This window comes from Muntiacus reevesi, chromosome 1 (genome assembly GCF_963930625.1).
Source record: "Muntiacus reevesi chromosome 1, mMunRee1.1, whole genome shotgun sequence".
In the NCBI taxonomy this organism is placed as follows: domain Eukaryota; kingdom Metazoa; phylum Chordata; class Mammalia; order Artiodactyla; family Cervidae; genus Muntiacus; species Muntiacus reevesi.
The window spans coordinates 29220569-29239393 of NC_089249.1; the positions used below are offsets into that span (position 1 = coordinate 29220569).

The 18825-nt window shown below is 38.4% G+C and overlaps 1 protein-coding gene across 3 annotated transcripts in view; it reads right to left on the reverse strand.

Moving 5' to 3' along the window:
* The window catches only part of RASSF8 (Ras association domain family member 8), a 130030-nt gene that overhangs the window by 13321 nt on the left and 97884 nt on the right, over window positions 1-18825 (reverse strand). For all 3 annotated transcript variants that reach the window (XM_065940144.1, XM_065940135.1, XM_065940153.1), the window contains exon 2: window positions 7680-7885. In XM_065940144.1, the coding sequence (XP_065796216.1) occupies window positions 7680-7782 (103 nt within the window). In that variant the 5' untranslated portion in view covers window positions 7783-7885. The remainder of the gene's footprint in view (window positions 1-7679; window positions 7886-18825) is intronic.

Genomic DNA, 18825 nt, shown 5'->3' on the forward strand with positions numbered 1-18825 from the left:
TTCTAAAAGTAAAATATATCACTTTCATGCCAAATTGAATAAATATAGATTAAAAACAGCCTCAGCTTCATATCAAATCATATCAGTTTTTACTCCCAAATGAGTTCAAGGTATACAGGTATGGCTAACAAACTAACTACGATTAAACTTCAGGGTTTCAGAACTTTTTAGGTTTTAAAAATGTGGATAATGGATTGTGGCCTATAGGTAATGTATCGAGGTACAATAGAGAAAAACAGAATGCGGCAGATGGGGAGTATGTGCATGTGTGTGGATATGTGTGCGCAGGTGTGCATGGATGGGCAGTCAGGGAGGGGCTCTGAGATAAGACGGCATTTAAGAGACCTAACTTAAAAGCTTTTGCACAGCAAATGAAATAGAAACAAAATGAAAAGTAACCCACAGATTGGGAGAATATATTTGCACGTGATGTGACCAAGAAGGGACTAGTCTCCAAAATTTACAAACAGCTCATGATGCTCAACAGCATCAAAACAAACAACCCAGTCAACAAGTGGGCAGAAGATCTAGACGGACATTTCTCCAAAGAACACACACCGATGGCCAACAGGTACACGAACGATGTTTGATATGGCTAATGATTAGAGAAATGCAAATCAAAACTACAAGGAGGTATCACTTCACACCAGTCAGAATAACTATCATCGAAAAATCCACAAACAATAAAAGATGGAGAGGGTGTAGAAAGAAGGGAACCCTCCTACCCTGGTGGTGGGTATGTAAATTGGTACTAACATTATGGAGAACAGTATGGAGGTTCCTTAAAAAACAAAACATAAAGTTACCATATGGCCTTGCAATCCCACTCCTGGGCATGTATCTGGAGAAAAACATGATCTAAAAGGATACATGCACCCCAGTGTTCACTGCAGCACTGTTTACATTAGCCAAGACAAGGAAGCAACCTAAATGTCCACTGATAGAGGAATGGGTCAGGAAGATGTGGTATGTACATATAATGGAATATTACTCAGCCATTAAAATGAAATAATGCCACTTGTAGCAACATGGATATACTAGAGATTGTCATACTGAAAGAAATAAGTCATAGAAGGAGAAATATCCTACGACAACCCTTATATGTGGAATCTAAGAAGAAATGATACAATTGTACACACTGTTATATTTAAAATGAACAACCAACAAGGACCTACTGTACAGCACAGGAACTCTGCTCAATGTTACGAGGCAGCCTGGATGGGAGGGGAGCTTGGGGGAGAATGGATACCTGTCTATGTTTGGCTGAGTCCCTTTGCTGTCCACCAGAAACTATCACAACATCGTTAATCAGCTGTGAAAGCGAAAGTCGCTCAGTTGTGTCCGACCCTTTGCAATCCCATGGACTATACATTCCATGGAATTCTCTAGGCCAGAATACTGGAGCGGGGAGCCTTTCCCTTCTCCAGGGGACCGTCCCAACCCAGGGATCAAACCGGGGTGTCTCCAGCATTGCAGGTGGATTCTTTACCAACTGAGCTATATTCCAATACAAAATAAAAAGTTAAAAGAAAAAGACCCAGTGCTAGCCAAAAATAAATAAGTAAATAAAATTATTAAAAAATATTTTTAAAAAGATGACATTTAAGCAGTGAGCCAAGGAAGTCAATTTGGAAGATATCTGGGTGCACAGTATTCTCAGCAGAAAGAAGAACAGATACAAAGACTAAGGCAAAAATGTCTCTGATATATTTAAGAGGAATGCAATCAACAGTAAGTGAGATTGTGGGTAGAGTAGGGATTTATCTAGGGCCCTGGGATGAGTGCATGGACTTTAAAATTTTCTGAGTGACTCTGGTGACTATTAAGGGGTTTTGAGCAGAACACTGATAATATGCATCTTCAAAGTATTACTTTAAAATAAATCTGTTGAGAATAGGCTGGAGGGGATCAGAATGATACAGGGAAATGAGCTAGAAGGCCACTGCAAAAATCTGAGTGAGTCGTGATGGTGGCTTATATCAAGCATTAGTGGCTATGGGGAGGAGCAACACGATTCTGGATATACACTGAAGTAGTAAGGGCAGGGCTTGTTGATGGATTAGTTGTAATGTATTAGAGCAGGAAAAGAATCAAAGATAACACAAAGATTTTAGATCTAATCAATTAAAAGCAAGTGTTACTGGTCTGCAATTCTGGGCTCAGACCCTCATCTCTGAGGTGCGGGTGGGGTCATTTTGACCTCAGCAATATATGAACTGTGAACTTCCAGATGGTCAAGATGGTTTTAGAAAAGGCAGAGGAGCCAGAGATAAAATTGCCAACATTCGCTGGATCATTAAAAAAGCAAGAAAGTTCCAGAAAAACATCTATTTCTGCTTTATTGACTATGCCAAAGCCTTTGACTGTATGGATCACAATAAACTGTGGAAAATTCTTAGAGATGGGAATACCAAACCACCTAACCTGCCTCTTGAGAAATCTGTATGCAGGTCAGGAAGCAACAGTTAGAACTGGACATGGAACAACAGACTGGCTCCAAATAGGAAAAGGAGTACGTCAAGGCTGTATGTTGTCACCGTGCTTATTTAACTTACATGCAGAGTACATTATGAGAAACGCTGGGCTGGAAGAAGCACAAGCTGGAATCAACACTGCCGGGAGAAATATCAATAACCTCAGACATGCAGGTGACACCACCCTTATGGCAGAAAGTGAAGAGGAACTAAAGAGCCTCTTGATAAAAGTGAAAGAGGAGAGTGAAAAAGTTGACTTAAAGCTCAACATTCAGAAAATGAAGATCATGGCATCCAGTCCCACCACTTCATGGCAAATATGTGGGGGAACAGTGGAAACAGTGTCAGACTTAATTTTTCTGGGCTCCAAAATCACTGCAGATGGTGATTACAGCCATGAAATTAAAAGACGCTTACTCCTTGGAAGGAAAGTTATGACCAACCTAGATAGCATATTAAAAGTCAGAGACATTTGTCAACAAAGGTCCATCTAGTCAAGGCTATAGTTCTTCCAGTAGTCATGTATGGATGTGAGAGTTGGACTATAAAGAAAGATGAGTGCCAAAGAATTGATGCTTTTGAACTGTGGTGTTGGAGAAGACTCTTGGGAGTCCCTTGGACTGCAAGGAGAACCAACCAGTCCATCCTAAAGGAGATCAGTCCTGAGTGTTCATTGGAAGGACTGATGCTGAAGCTGAAACTCCAATCCTTTGGCCACCTGATGCGAAGAGCTGACTTATTTGAAAAGACCCTGATGCTGGGAAAGATTGAAGGCAGGAGGAGAAGGGGACGACAGAGAATGAGATGGTTGAATGGCATCACCAACTCAATGGACAAGAGTTTGGGTAAACTCCGGGAGCTGGTGATGGACAGGGAGGCCTGGCATGCTGCAGTTCATGGGGTCGTAAAGAGTCAGACACGACTGAGCAATTGAACTGAACTGAACTGAGGAGGCCCCTGGGCTCCTTTGGCCCCATCACAGTGAAGGCAGGACCTGCAAGGCAGGGGCAGAAGTGGAGGTCATGAGGCAGCAGGTCTGTGAGACCTTGTCTGGAGTTCCGCAGAGAGCCCCTTGCTGGTCTTTGGGGCTGGGCCTGCAATCTGAGGTGGGATGGGATATAGGAGGGCCTGCCTGCTGAGGCACATTTTATCTTTACTTCTTCCTGTTTTTCTTCCTTCCCCTTGCTCCTCCTTTAGCTCATCCTTTAATATTACAATTAAAAGTTTTTGTTTGGAAAAAAAAAAGCAAGCGTCCTTATTTGTGGAGATGAGGACGAAATCTGAGGATGGGCAATAGCTGGGACACAAAGCTTGGGTTTTGACATTTTAAGTCTAGATAGCAATCAGGCATATTACTACAATAGCTAGTAGCCACCAGCCACATTTAAACTTTAATTAAACATTCAATTCCTCAGTTACACTAGCCACACTTCAAGTACGTAACAGCTACACGTGGCTCAAGGCTACCACACTGGACACACAGGCACAGACATCACCATCCTTGCAGAAAGGTCTATGGGGCACCGCAGTTCCAGAAACAGTTCCAGTTTTATCGAGCACCTGCTCCAGGAAAGGCAATGGTATGAGAAAAACAAGTAGGACCTCCACACTATGAAGGAACTTTCAGAGAAGAGAAAGAAATATTAACAAATAGTAAAACTAGAGTTCAGTATAACATGTGTTTGTTTGAGAACTGATTCTGTTGGGGCAAACTGTAAGAAACGTGGCTTCTTAGAATAGTCCATGCCACCTTGGGCCCCCAGCTCCAATCAATTGTTTCTATTAAATGCTAGCTCTGGCCCACAAGGGCTTCTCTTGTGGCTCAGATGGTAAAGAATCTGCCTGCAATGCGAGAGACCTGGGTTCGATCCCTGAGTTGGGAAGATCCCGTGGAGAAGGGAAAGCCTACCCACTCCAGTACTCTGGCCTGGAGAATCCCATGGACTGTATAGTCCATGGGGTCGCAAAGAGTCAGACATGACTGAGCAACTTTCACTTTCACTGTCCCCAAATGAAAAAGATATGAGGACAAAAAGTGGGAACAGAGAAAAACTCTGAATCTTCAGTACTTTCACTGGCACCAGGAAACAACACAGTATGAATCAGAAAACCTTTCCCTTCGTCTCCTTGGTTTCTTCCTCTTCTCTTCCTCTCTAATCGTTTGTAAGCTGTACTTTAAGTTCTAAGCTACTTGAGGGCAAAGTATCTTCTTTTCATATTTTTTTTGTTTGTGATTTTATCCAAGCAAATGCATTTTCTCAACTATAACTTGAGACAGATGAGTCATCAAAGGTTTTGTGTTTCATGTAGTTGTGAGAAGCAGTCTGAACTCTGAAATAATGGCATTTCGGGGATAGTTTATGGGAAAACCAAGGTTGAATATTTATAACTGGGAATGTTTCAGAAAGCCCAGGGTGTACAGTGACCAAACACAGTGCGCTCCTGCTGGGCAGTTTAATCACTTCACGCCAATTAAGTGCATCATCCTGGTTTCACTTTTAGTTACTGTCTTATAATTTTAGAAAGTGTTTGATTTCTACCACCCAAAGATAACCTGTCAAGCAGTCAAATATCAGAGTAGAAAGGATTTTCATCTACACTAGTAGATAACATTAAAAAATCTTTTATCAAGGGACTTTTCTAGTGGTCCAGTGGTTGGGAGTTTGCCTTCCAATGCAGGGGCCATGGGTTTGATCCCTGGTCAGGGAACTAGAAGCCCATGTGCTGTGGGGCAACTAAGCCCATGCATTCCAACTATTGAAGTCTTGCACTTGGAGCCTGCACGCTGCAAAGAAAGATCCTGCCTGCAGCAACCAAGACCTGATGCAGTCAAATAAATATTTTAAAAAATCTTTTATCAAATTATAGTTTGTCTTAAGTTCTTTTCTAACTTAATTTGATTGATCAGTATTAACGACATTGAGTCAGAAACTGTTAGCTGTCATATATATTTGCAGACTGCCAACTTGTGTACATGTTTTTATATCCTGATGGTTTCCTGAAAGCAATTTTAGTTATCCAGAAAAACTCAATAATCCCAAATCATATGTATAGTGCCCCATATGAGGCAAATAAGTGGACTTAAACCCACGAAGCTATTCTATAGGTTGCTTCACTGTAAATTTTTTAGAAACATCTGCAGTTTTGCTTAGTCCATATGCTGCTATTAGTGTAACTAAACTTTTACTATGTGAAGCCACAGAGATTTCTCCAGGTGTTTGAAATTTCCCTAATTAGTAAGTCCTCTATTATTTTTTACAGTAGAAATAAGGTCAAAATACAGTAACATTTTCATTTAATGTTTAGACTTGGAGTATCAATAACTCTCATGACAAGGGAGATAAATATATAAGTGTGTATGAGAAGCATACTGAACATGAGGCTGAGAAAATCTCATGGCACAACAGTGGCGGGGATCAACAGTTGAATCATTCCTTAGGTGAATTCTAAATTTAATGAAGTATTTATGAAACAGAAAAAGAGTTTAGCATAGCCAGGTATGGAAAAATGTCATAAAGCATCTTGTATTCAAGTTGTCAACGTTTCAAAACAGTTCTGGACTGAGTTACTGAGAAAGCAAAATTGGGGGATAGGTTCAATTAAAGCCTGTTTTTAGCTTGTCCACAAAAAAGTATCCTTTTAGTCCAAACAGATACACACACACTTGGTACATCTGGACAGATTCCCCTTGAAATTCTGTGTAGAGAACATGGTTACCATTTGAACAAAGGCAGCTTATTATAGTCTTCAACTACTCTGACTTTTCTAAAAACTACTTGTCCTTGTTTTTTAACCACTGCCCATGGCTTGATTCTCAAATATAACAAAAGTTAGATTTGATACTTGCTAATTCTAGTTTTCACTAAGAAAGATAATAAACCAACAATACTAAACATTTATTCCAAATAAATTATGTGAGGCTTTTAAAGGGGGTGATGACTAAGTTGAAAGAATATGAGATAAAATTAAATGCCTTAATTTCCTGCTCTCTAATAACTAAATTTATGTCCACAAACATAATAATAGTGCCAAATGTAAGAAAATTTCAAGGGATGTGAAAGCCTAGCACTCTCAGCATTGTTTTAATATATGAGTGTGCTATACAGTGTTTCAGGAAAAATCAAAAGGCGTCAGCATTAAAGGGAAGCCTCTGTCTTTGCATTGGGACACTGACAGCTTCTAACAGTGCATCTGCCACAATGCTGGGCTATAGTCACCTCTACCAGATGCAAAGGTGCCATAGCAACAGTGACCTGTCTTCAGCCTGAGCTAGCGCGACATGCTTCCAGTAAAAACTAGCATGACACTTAGCAAGGAGAACAATGCAGGGGTTGGGGCACCAACTCTTCACGCAGCTGAAAATCTTCATGTAACTTACAGTCAGCTGGCCCCTCTATCTGCAGATTCTCCACATTCATGGATTCAACTAACCTTGAATTGTGTAGTAGAGCAGGATTTACTATTGGGAAAAAAATCACATGTAAGTGAACCTCACAGTTAAAACCTGTGCTGTTCAAGGGTCAACTCTACATGTTTGCTAAGTGATGGATTTAAGACACAAATACAAACTTTAGCCCACATCACTGGCTTTATTGGTATAGGTGTTTATCTGCTCATCATGTTCCAAAAGGAATTACAGCAACTAAAAAATATATATAAAATATGATAAAGATGAATTGAGAATAAATAAGAAGAAAAGTGGATAAGATGGAGCCAGCAAGCATGGATTTGACAACTTCACCTTCACGGTGTAGAATTTAAAAAGTGCATGCTATCTTTCTGTACTTTTTTCAGGAAGAAATATGTCATTTAATTTGTTGTATTTTCTTTTCTACAAGTATTCAGAATAATAAGTAAATTGGATTTTCCCTAATGAAGGGTCTGGGAACTTGAAAGTCATGTTTTGGCTCAAGAAAACATTTTCAGTTCCATAAACTCTTGTTTAGGATAAACATCAGGAGAAGAAAAGGCAGTGCAGACTCTAGACTCAAGATCAGTAAAATCTAGGAGAGGCAGAGAAAAGTGTCTTCACAGATTGACCTAAGCTGGGCGTGGGGGACAGCAATAAGTTAAAAATGCACCTAAGAGATGTACTATGGAACCAAATGAACAAAACCCACACAACTATACGTAAAACAAACGAAAAGAAACAGCAACAGAGAGCATAGGTAGAAACTGTCTCAGACACCCCGAGAGTTCACTTACCTATTGCTTGAGCTAAGGCTATGACAACCTCCTGGCAAGTTGTGACCTCGGTGACCCCACAAACAATCCTCTGAACTCCGTCCACCCAGACTTTAAGTTCCATGGTGCCCCAGCCAGTCACCCGAGGGCCCTGAGACTGGTCATCAAGGTGTCAGGTCATGTCTCTGGCCACGAAAACACGGAAAAGGCAGAGACTGTGCAGTCAGCTAAAAAGAGGAAAAAACACTGTTAAGAAAACAAATCTTAACATTTCTTCTAATCAGTAAATGCTACCAAAACAAATTTTAATACAGCACAGTCCTACCACCATTAATGACCATGGGCTTACTTATTCACAGAACTGAACTGAATTGAGCAGTGTAAATACAACTATGGCCACCTTTCAGACATCTCATGGTACTATTATCTTCACAATTAGAATATTACTCATAACATCTCTCTCCATTGACTATAAGAAATCATACTTCCTTGCCTAAGCCCTTTTGCTCAACTTACAAACTATTAATTAAAAAAAAAATATTTCATTAGGATAATTTCTGAGGTTAAGAAAAAGTTTTTTCTGGTCGTTTTAGAAATCATAAATAATTAAACCAGCTCTGCATCCTTGCCAACATTTGTAAAGATATCTTCCTAAGGTTATGTAATCCTTCTTTGACTGAACTTTCCCGTGTATGAGCTACTTGTCCTCTTCCTATTTATTTAACAAGAGTTAGATAATTGCCTTAAAGAGTTATTCCAATAATGTAAACCTCAACCTTCTTCTTATTTTACTTGTTGTGTTTCCCCAGTGTTTGATATTTTATTTAGCTGCATAAATAAAGTGAAACAGAAAAATTTACATTCTCATATGGTCAAATCAAATGCCTTGATTTCTTCTGTTGATTAGAAAGTTATTACTACCCTACTAAAAATCAATCACATGCAATTCTTTTTCCTATGGGTTTTTAAAAACTCAACTGTTCCTGTGTTTAATAAAAATCCTTAGCCTACAGTTTGTTTGCCCACTGTCCTGTCATCTTCCTATTTCTTTGCTGTTTTTAAAAAAGAATCTTAAAGTTTATGAGATGTAATAAAGATTGATTTAATTAAAGAAAACATTTAAATTTGTTTAATGGTTTACAATGGCACTGGCATTTCAGGATTAATTACTTATCAAAAAACTTATTTTAAAAACAATAAAACTTTTCCTACAAAATATTAATTTAGTCCTTGCACATTCTCTGATAGGATCTAAGACAGTTCTAGGTCGCCTGGTCACCCGGGTGGAGTCAGAACACATGTGAAATGAAGGAGTATCAACCTGCACTTTTTCTAGAGAAGGTACAAAATATTTTCTGTCGTCCTGAAAACAAGGGGAAGAAAGACCTGAGGTTCCCAGTATGCTGCCTCAGCTCTGTCTCCACTGCAGCCAAGGCGGCTTCACAAATCCCTTTCCTGCCCAGAGAAAGGGCCATTTGCCCGCAACAAGCTGATTCCCATAGCTGTGTTCCCTCACTCACAAAGGAATGTAAGATGTTGAAATTTCTGGGGAAATAGGGTTCCAAAGCCAAGGGAATGTAAGAGTTCCAGCAGATAAAGCCTGCAAAGTTCCTTTGCAGCTAGACTTCCTAGAGCATTATACAGGCTGCTGTACAGACCAGGTTTCAAACAAGAGGTTTTCTGTGGGGTCGCACAGTCTGACACGACTGAAGTGACTTAGCTTAGCTTAGCTTAGCACTAATCTATTTAGAGACCACTTACAGAAAGGAAACCTAAGCGTTCTGACTTAAATAAGACTGATTTCCTTCTCTGGTAGGCACTCTATTTCCTAAAAATAGAATAGGCACTATCTGTTTTGGGGATAAATTAAGATGAAAAGTAGTCAAACACTAATATATTGTATTACATTAATATATTTAAATTATTTTATTAAAAATAAAAAACAGCTTAATTTTTAAAGCTGAAATAAAACATATTTAATACCTAGTCCCTTATGTTTCATTTAAAGATTAAACTTGGACCTAATTAAAAGCTTTTGCCCAGCAAAGGAAACCATTAACAAAACAAAAAGAAAACTTACTGAATGGGAGAAAATCTTTGCAAATAATATGGCTGGTAAAAGATTAATATCCAACATATATAAATAGTTCATACAACTCGACATCAAAAAAACAAACACTTCAATTTAAAAAAATAGAAGAATCGAATACGAATTTTTCCAAAGAGGAAATGCAGATGTCCAATAGGCACATGAAAAGATGCTCAACATCACTAATTGTCAGGAAAATGCTAATCAAAAATTACAAGAAGATATCACCTCATACCTGTCCAAATGGCTATTATTAAAAAGAACACAAATGGCAAACGTTGGCCAGGATGCAGAGAAAAGGGAACCCTCATACACTGTTGGTGGGAATGTAAACGGGTGCAGCTACTGTGGAAAAACAGTATGGAGGTTTCTCAAAAAAACTAAACATAGAACTACTATATGACCCAGCAATTCCACTTCTGGGTATCTATCTGAAAAAACCAAAAATGCTAATTTAGAAAGATACATGTACCCCAATGTACACAGCAGCATTATTTACAATAGCCAAGATAAGGAAGCAACCTAAGTGTCCATCAACAGATAAATGGATAAAGAAGATGTGGTATATATATCCAATGGAAACTACTCAGTCATTAAAAATAATGAAATTCTGCCTTTTGCAGCAACATGGACAAACTTGCTATGCTAAGTGAAGTAAGTCAGAGAAAGACAAATACTATATATCACTTACATGTGGAATCTAAAAAAAAAATACAATAAAAAAAAGGAAGACACAGAGAACAAACTAGCGGTTACTAGTTGCGGGGGACAATACAGAGTGGGGGAGTGGTTGGTACAAACTACTGGACGTAAGATAGGCTCAAGGATGTATTGAACAACACTGGGAATATAGCCAATATTTTGCAATTAACTGTAAGTGGAAATAAACCTTTAAAGTATTAAAATTTTAAACATTATAAAAGCAAACAATTATTTTTAAAAAGAGTAAACTTGGGAACACTAACAAGAAAGACAGCAGATCTCATTAAAAGTCCTCCTCTCCCACCCCAGGAAGCCTGTCATTTAAAAGAAACCTCTGAGGCTCATTATTACGTTCCATAAAGGTTTTAGCATACCGTCACATATTTTCCTATCTGCATTATTACCTTTTCACCTTGAGTTTTTAATCATTAACTGAATACAAATGAACATAAGACATATACATCTGTTAAACATCACAGAGTATGGTACTGCTGTGGGAAAACACAGGGCATACATAATACTGCTTAGTTAATATAAACTTTAGGGTATTGATTCTCTTGATCAGAGACATCCTACCACAGTTCGTTATTGCGAAGATCAGCATCTGCATTTTTAACACCACTAATATCTTTCAGATTCTTAAGAAGGGTAGGAAACACCCTTATGGATCAGATCAAAGAACCACATGGTCCAAAATTCTGTTGCAGGGGGATCACTTTGCTTTTGTCAAGTTTGGAGCTCTACTGACAATCAACCCTTCTTTTCCTCAAGATCAGGGTTACTCATGAGAGTCATTTGAAAAATATCTTCCCAGCAGAAGCCCCAAGTACTCTCTTTAAAAAGCTCCAACCCTGTTCTTTCCTTTATACCCTCTGAATCCAACTCATAAGCTCTGCTCCCAGAACTAGACTAGAGGAGAAATTGGAAGTCCTACACTGTAGGTGCGTGTGGTGGACTGGTCATCATTGGGACTGAAAACTCAGGAAGCAGAAGGACCATAGCATCTTAATTGGAATTTGGAATACATTTTTTCCATGGAAACAGTGATGTAGGTAGAAGTAAGGTTCTACTGCAGAGTTGTTATTGTTTTCATTGTGAGGTTTCTATATTCAAACCACTATTATTTAAATAATTTTTATAATGAAGAACTAGGTTTATTCAGTAACTTACAACTGGGGAGCAAGTATTCTTTTGGCTAAGAAGCATTTATTATTTTAAAAGTTGATTGAACCCATGCACTTACAGTCAACTAATCTATGACAAAGAAGGCAAGAATATACAATGGAGAAAAGACAGTCTCTTCAACAAGTAGTGTTGGGAAAGCCAGACAGCTACATATAAATCAAAGAAATTAGAACATTCCCTTACACCATATACAAAACTACACTCAAATTGGTTTAATTATAAATTTAAGACATGACACCATTAAATTCCTAGGAGAGAACATACGCAAAACATTGTCTGGGACAAACTGTAGCAATGTTTTCTTAGATCAGTCTGCCAAGGCAAAAGAAATAAAAGCAAAAATAAGTGGGACAGACACGACTGAGCGACTGAACGGAACTGAATCAAACTTAATGGGCTAGGCTGGTGGCTCACTCGTAAAGAATCCGCCTGCCAATGCAGGAGCCGTGGGTTTGATCCCTGGTCTGGGAAGATACCGCTGGAGAAGGAAACGGCAACGGCAACCCACTCCAGTATTCTTGCCTGGAAAAACCCCATGGACAGAGGAGCCTGGTAGGCTACAGTCACTGGGATGGCAAAGAGTAGGATGTAACTTAGTCACTGAACAACAATTAAACTTTAAAGTTTCTGCACAGCAAAGGAAACCATCAACAAAACAAAAGCACAACCTACAGATTGGAAGAAAATACTTGCAAACGATGCAACAGACAAGGCGTTAACTTCCAAAATGTACAAATAGCTTGTACAACTCAATATAAAAAACATCAACCCAATTAGAAAATGGGCAGAAGACCTAAACAGACATTTCTCCAAAGAAGACAAACAGTTGGCCAACAGGCAAGCAAAAGACGCTCAACACTGCTGATTATTAGAGAAATGCAAATCAAAATCACAACAGGGTATCACCGCACACCAGTCAGAATAGCTAGCATCAAAAAAAAAAATTCTGTAAATAGTAAATGCTGGAGCGTGTGTGGAAAAAGGGAGCCCTCATACACTGCTGGTGCAATAGTTGTAGTAGTAGTGTTAGTCGCTCAGTCACGGCCGACTCTTCTGCGACCCCATGGACTGCAGCCTGCCAGGCTTCTTTGTCTACGGAATACTCCAGGCAGGATTAGTGGAGTGGGTAGCCAGTCTCTTCCCAGGGGATCTTCCTGACCCGGGGCTTGTACTGGGTCTCCTGCACTGCAGGCAGATTCTTTACCATCTGAGCCACAAGGGAAGTCTAACACTGTTGGGAATGTAAATTGGTGCAGTTACTATGGAAAATAACAGAGATTCCATAAAGAACTAGAGCTACCACTCCACTCCTGGGTATATATCTGGAAAAAAATGAACACTCTCATTTGAAAAGATACATATGTTTTCTTTGTTTGTTCATACACCCAAATGTTCATAGTAGCAGTATTTATAATAACCAATACACAGAAACAACCCAAATGCCCATCAACAGACAACTGGCTTAAGAAGATGTGGTATACATATATACAATAGCATATTACTCAGCCATAAACAAAAGAGTGAAATATTGCCATTTGAAGCAACATAGATGGACTTAGAAAATATTATTCTTAGTGAAGTCAGACAAAAGACAAATAATTGTATGGTATCATTTATAGTGGAATCTAAAAAATAATGCAAATAAATCTACATACAAAATAGGAACTGACTTACAGACACAGAAAACAAACTTACGGTTACCAGAGGAGGGAGGGAGGGAGGGAGAAATTAGGAATATGGGATTAACAGATACCAACTGCTATAAATAAAATAGGTAAGTAACAAGGATTTACTGTATAGAACAAGGAATTATACTCAGTATTTTGTAATGAATGACCTATGTGTGTGTGCTAAGTCATTTCAATGCAACTCTATGGGCCGTAGCCCACCAGTCTCCTCTGTGCATGGGATTCTCCAGGCAAGAATACTGGAGTGGGTTGCCATGCCCTCCTCCAGGAGATCTTCCCGACCCAGGGATCCAACTTGTGTTTCTTATGTCTCCTGCATTGGCAGGCAGGTTCTTTACCACTAGCACCACTAGATCTATAATGGAATACAATCTGGAAAAAAAAAAAAAGAAAGAAAAAAAAAACTAAATCACTTTGCTGTGCTCCTGAAACTAACACAGTATTGTACATCAGATATACTTCAATTTTAAAAGTGTCTATTGGAATTAAGCACCGAAATTTGTGGAGACATATTCCCCCAAGACCAGTGCTTTAAATAAAGTAATTACATTCAATCCTCATTATTTGTGGATTCCTTATTTGTGAATTCACTCACTCACTAAAATTTATTTGTAACCCCCAAATTCACACTTGTGGTACTTTCATGGTCACTCACAGACACGTATAAAGAGGTGAAAATTGGAGTTGCCTGGCCTATGCGTTCCCCGCTGAGGTTGGGCAAAATCAGTGCTGTCTTATTTCAGCTTCCATTCTGTCAACAAATGTCCTTTTCTCAGTCTATATAGGGTCATATTTTGCATTTTTGTAGTTTCTGGTGGTGACTTCACTGTTTAAGAAAGTCCCCACGCACTGTGCTGAAGTGCTGTCTAGGGCTCCTAGGGGCACAAAGGCTCTGATGTGACCTAGAGAAAAATACACACTGTTAGGTAAGCTTTGTTCAGGCATGTATTGTAGTGCGGTTGACTATGAATTCAATGTTGGTGAATCAATGACTTACATTAAATAAAGTGGCTTTAAATGGAAAAACACATAAAACAATGTGATATACTATCAGTTGATGAAACTGTTGTGACCAAAGGCTCTTGCAAATGACGAGAACTGATGGCATGTCTCTAAATGATATAACTTCGTTGTGATAGCAACCATCAAACTGTTGAGCAAATCTCATCACTCGCTGGACACTGCACACAAGCATACACTAGTTTACTGCCAACTTTAACATTTCTTTTGTTGTTAGCTTTGTTCAAGATCTGACATTACTGCATATCAAAGAATTCTGTGTAAAAATAGTATACAGATAAACTGGGTTATAACACAAGTTTCACGATCAAACTAGTTACTTTAGTTAAGTCAAATTGGATGCTAGCCCCTAGCTCTTTCTGCATCACAGAGAAAGAGATTCAGCACAATGAACACAATATATATTCTGAAGAGTACTTATAAGAACTACTACTAAAAAAAAAACAAAAAACACTACTAATAACCAGATACTAAAATTCTCCTTTGTGTAAAAAAAAATAACTAAAAGGAGTTCATATTAGCCCATTCTAAAACTAATTTGATGTGAGAATTCAATGAAACCATATAAAATAACTGCTACCAACTAAAAAAGTATTAACTTCTTAATGTTCAAATATTACTGATGTATAAAATGTCTATAGGTACCTGCTGTCTGCAGAAATGGGAAAAGAAATGAAAGGAAATGAAGAGAAACAACCTGGAGGGTAAGACAGGATGAAGCATAACGTGAGAGGAGAAGAGAGATAGTGAAAACACATTAGAGAAAAGGAAGGTGATGAGAAACCAGATTTGGCAGACAGAGGTAACAGTCTTTGGAAAGCTGCCTCAAATGCCAGTCAATGGTTACTTTAATCAAACCATTACTTCACCATAATGCAGTTCTGCAAATAGTGTCACAGAAACTGGGTTGTTATAAAAAGGTACACAAGGTCAAGAGTGGTGCTAAGGAAGATGATCTTAGTAACATAAATAAGCGTCTCCCAAAATGAATTCTGGATGAAGCACAAGCTGGAATCAAGACTGCCGGGAGAAATATCAATAACCTCAGATACACAGATGACATAACTCTTACGGAAGAAAGCAAAGAAGAACTAAAGAGCCTCTTAATGAAAGTGAAAGAAGACAGTGAAAAAGTTGGCTTGAAACTCAACATTCAGAAAACTAAGATCATGGCATCTGGTCCTATTACTTCATGGCAAATAGATGGGGAAACAATGGAAACAGTGATAGACTTTATTTTTGGGGGGCTCCAAAATCATTGCAGATCGTGACTGCAGCCATGAAATTAAAAGATGCTTGTTCCTTGGAAGAAAAGCTATGACCAACCTAGACAGCATAATAAAAAGCAGAGTATGGCAAAATCACTACAATATTGTAAAGTAATTAGCCCCCAATTAAAAAAAAAAGCAGCAGAGACGTTACTTAACCAACAAAGGTCTGTCTAGTCAAAGCTATGGTTTTCCAGTAGTCATGTATGGATGTGAGAGTTGGACTATGAAGAAAGTTGAACACTGAAGAATTGATGCTTTTGAACTGTGGTGTTGGAGAAGACTCTTGAGAGTCCCTTGGATTGCAAGGAGAACCAATCAGTCAAATCCTAAAGGAAATCACTCCTGAATATTCATTGGAAGGACTGATGTTGAAGCTGAAACTCCAATTCTTTGGCTACCTGATGCAAAGAACTTACTCACTGAAAAAGACCCTGATGCTGGGAAAGACTGAAGGCAGGAGAAGAAGGGGACGACAGAGGATGAGATGGTTGGATGGCATCACCAATGTGATGGACATTTGAGTAGGAGTTTGAGTCGGAGCTGGAATTTTGAGTAGGCTCCAGGAGTTGGTGATGAACAGAGAAGCCTGGTGTGCTACATACAGTCCATGGGGTCGCAAAGAGTTGGACCCGACTGAGCAACTGAACTGAACTGAAAATGAATTCTTGAGAATGGCAGTCCTGAGAGAAGCACCATGGGAAATAAAGTATTCCAGTTCAGTAATTTTGGGAAACTTTTCATAACATGCCATCTCTGGGAGACAAAGATTCTGATACCCCATGGTAGAGAAACTAGTCAAACTCTTTTAAACTTATTCAGTGACTTAGCATAGGGGATGGGGGGGAGGTGAGCAGTGGAAGTGGCCACAATGCCTGTAAAAAGTCTCTATACTATAGGATGCAAACTACTAGCTTTTAGAAAATATGCCTATGTACAAGAATAAGATTTCTGCCTGCACGTTAATGTATTTTGAGGCCCTTAGAAGTAGTGATGGATACACTGTTGAAAGTTTTACTTGTAGGAACAATAAAGGACAAATAAGAAAATTGAATAGAACCCTTGCTTTCTCTTCTGCTTATTAAAAAAAGTTTTCATTGCCATAACAAAGCCATCTCTTCCAAAGATGGGCTTTATATTGTTTCTTTTCAGACATCTGTCTAAATCATAGAATTTTTCTTTAATAGTATGTTTTTTAAAGTTCATAATGCTAAGTACTACATGTGCATTAACTATTGAATCCAATAAACCCATACTCTTTCCTCTATTACTCATCATCCTCAGGTCACAGCATTCAAACACATGCAATGACCTAATACTTCCCAAACATGACATGTGCATGTGACTCCTCTGCAACCATGGCAAGGAGTGGCGTGAGTATTAACCATCCGCCAGGCTCAGCGTATCATCCTTCATTTATTCCTCACAGCACAGTTCACCGAGATCAGTAGCACTCAACTTATTTTAAAGGTGAAAAAACTGAGTCTCAGGAAGCTTAAATAACTAACTCTCTTGAGGTCATGAACCTAGTAATTTGGGGGCATATATTCACAACCGGGGTGAATAAAGAAACCCAGAAATGAATAAGGCTCGTCTCTTTAAAAGGATTCACTGTACCCAAATAAATGCTCTTAAAATATCCTAAATTACACTAAGAAATCTCATCTGTCATCTCTTGGAAATTTACTTCTAGTAATAAACAACAATGGGACAGTAGGTACAAATCTGCCTTTCCAGGAGAAAGAGGAGGCAAATCCACTATTAATAAACCATGCTAAGAGACTACAGTTTTAGTTCAGAGAACCTATGATAAATAAATGTGCATTTTAGCAAAATAAGTGTTTCATCACATTTATTTTTCAGTGCCAACAAATTATTCCTCCAGTTTTAGAAAATTATGTTGACATTCATTTTACAGAGTCCCTAAATAAAATATGCTTGCCTGTTTGTGATGATTTTTAACTCTTGCTTTAAATATAAAGCAAAGCTTCTTAGATATTTCTGGCATTTCCTTAAATTCACACTATTAAAAACGACTTCCTGGAATAAGCCACTTTTTTCAAGGGAACATTGATCAGGGTGATAGCATACCGAGATTCAAATAATGAATATATCACTTCAACCAAGATGCATAACTTCTCAAGTGACATTTGTGAGGAATAGAATGCCTTTAAAAAAACTAAAGTCATTGATATGAAAATACTGATCCTTCTACTAAGAACTATCTTTTTTAAAAAATAAATTAAAAAAATAAACATATCTAGCAACTTCAGTTTTTTCTTTAGCATGAAATTTTGAGTTTCTTATTGAAAACTCATTTCCAGATACCTTATTGACAACTATATTTTTCTGAATCTAATTTAAGGTTAAACCCATACCTATGATTTTGAAATGGAGACTTCTCCCACAGCGAGAGGTGTAAACCTATAGCAGTTACCAAAAATCTCTTAGGAGTACAGTGCTTTGCCAGGACAATACGTACATATGAACTAACAATTCGGGTAGATTTTGACCTGTGAATTGAAGCTCTGACTGAAAAATACAGGATTTCTATGTAATAATTATAATTTAAGAAAAAGCAAAATCTTTAATTATCCATTTTAGAGAACAGATGTTTCTCCAGTAACCAAAGTTCATCTCAAAAGCAAGCTCTTCTAAATAACTCCTTTTATCAGTCTAATATACTGACATCACCAAAAAGTAATTTATTCCCTAATCCTCTCAAAATGGTTACCATTTGTAAAATTCTGATACTCCAAGGAAACACAAAGACATGTTTATTAGCTTGAATTCTTTGACTTCTGGCTAACAGAATACTCATAAGGGAAGTGTTCTGCTTTGGAATTTAACCTGGAGCTTCGTATCTTGAGAAAGGTCACAGGAGAACAAGGCGTGGAGAAGCCAGGGAGCTATGGGTGGCATGAGACAAAGGCCACTTGGCTAGTCTGAAGGCATGTCATCAAAGTGACGGACGTGAACCAAGGCCAACACACAAAAATGGACAATTCAGTCTAGGTCAGGGCCTCCAACACCCTCTACAGCCCTGACTGTAAGCCAATTCCTGATGGTTGCAATCTTCCAAGTGGTAGTAACCCTGAGCCAACTTCATCTGGTCACCACCATTCTGCACGAATGCTACTAACCTCAACACATGCATCCTTCTTCTTTTTTTCTGTTGTCCCAGCCTTGTCATATTTTCCCTTTTAAGTCACAAG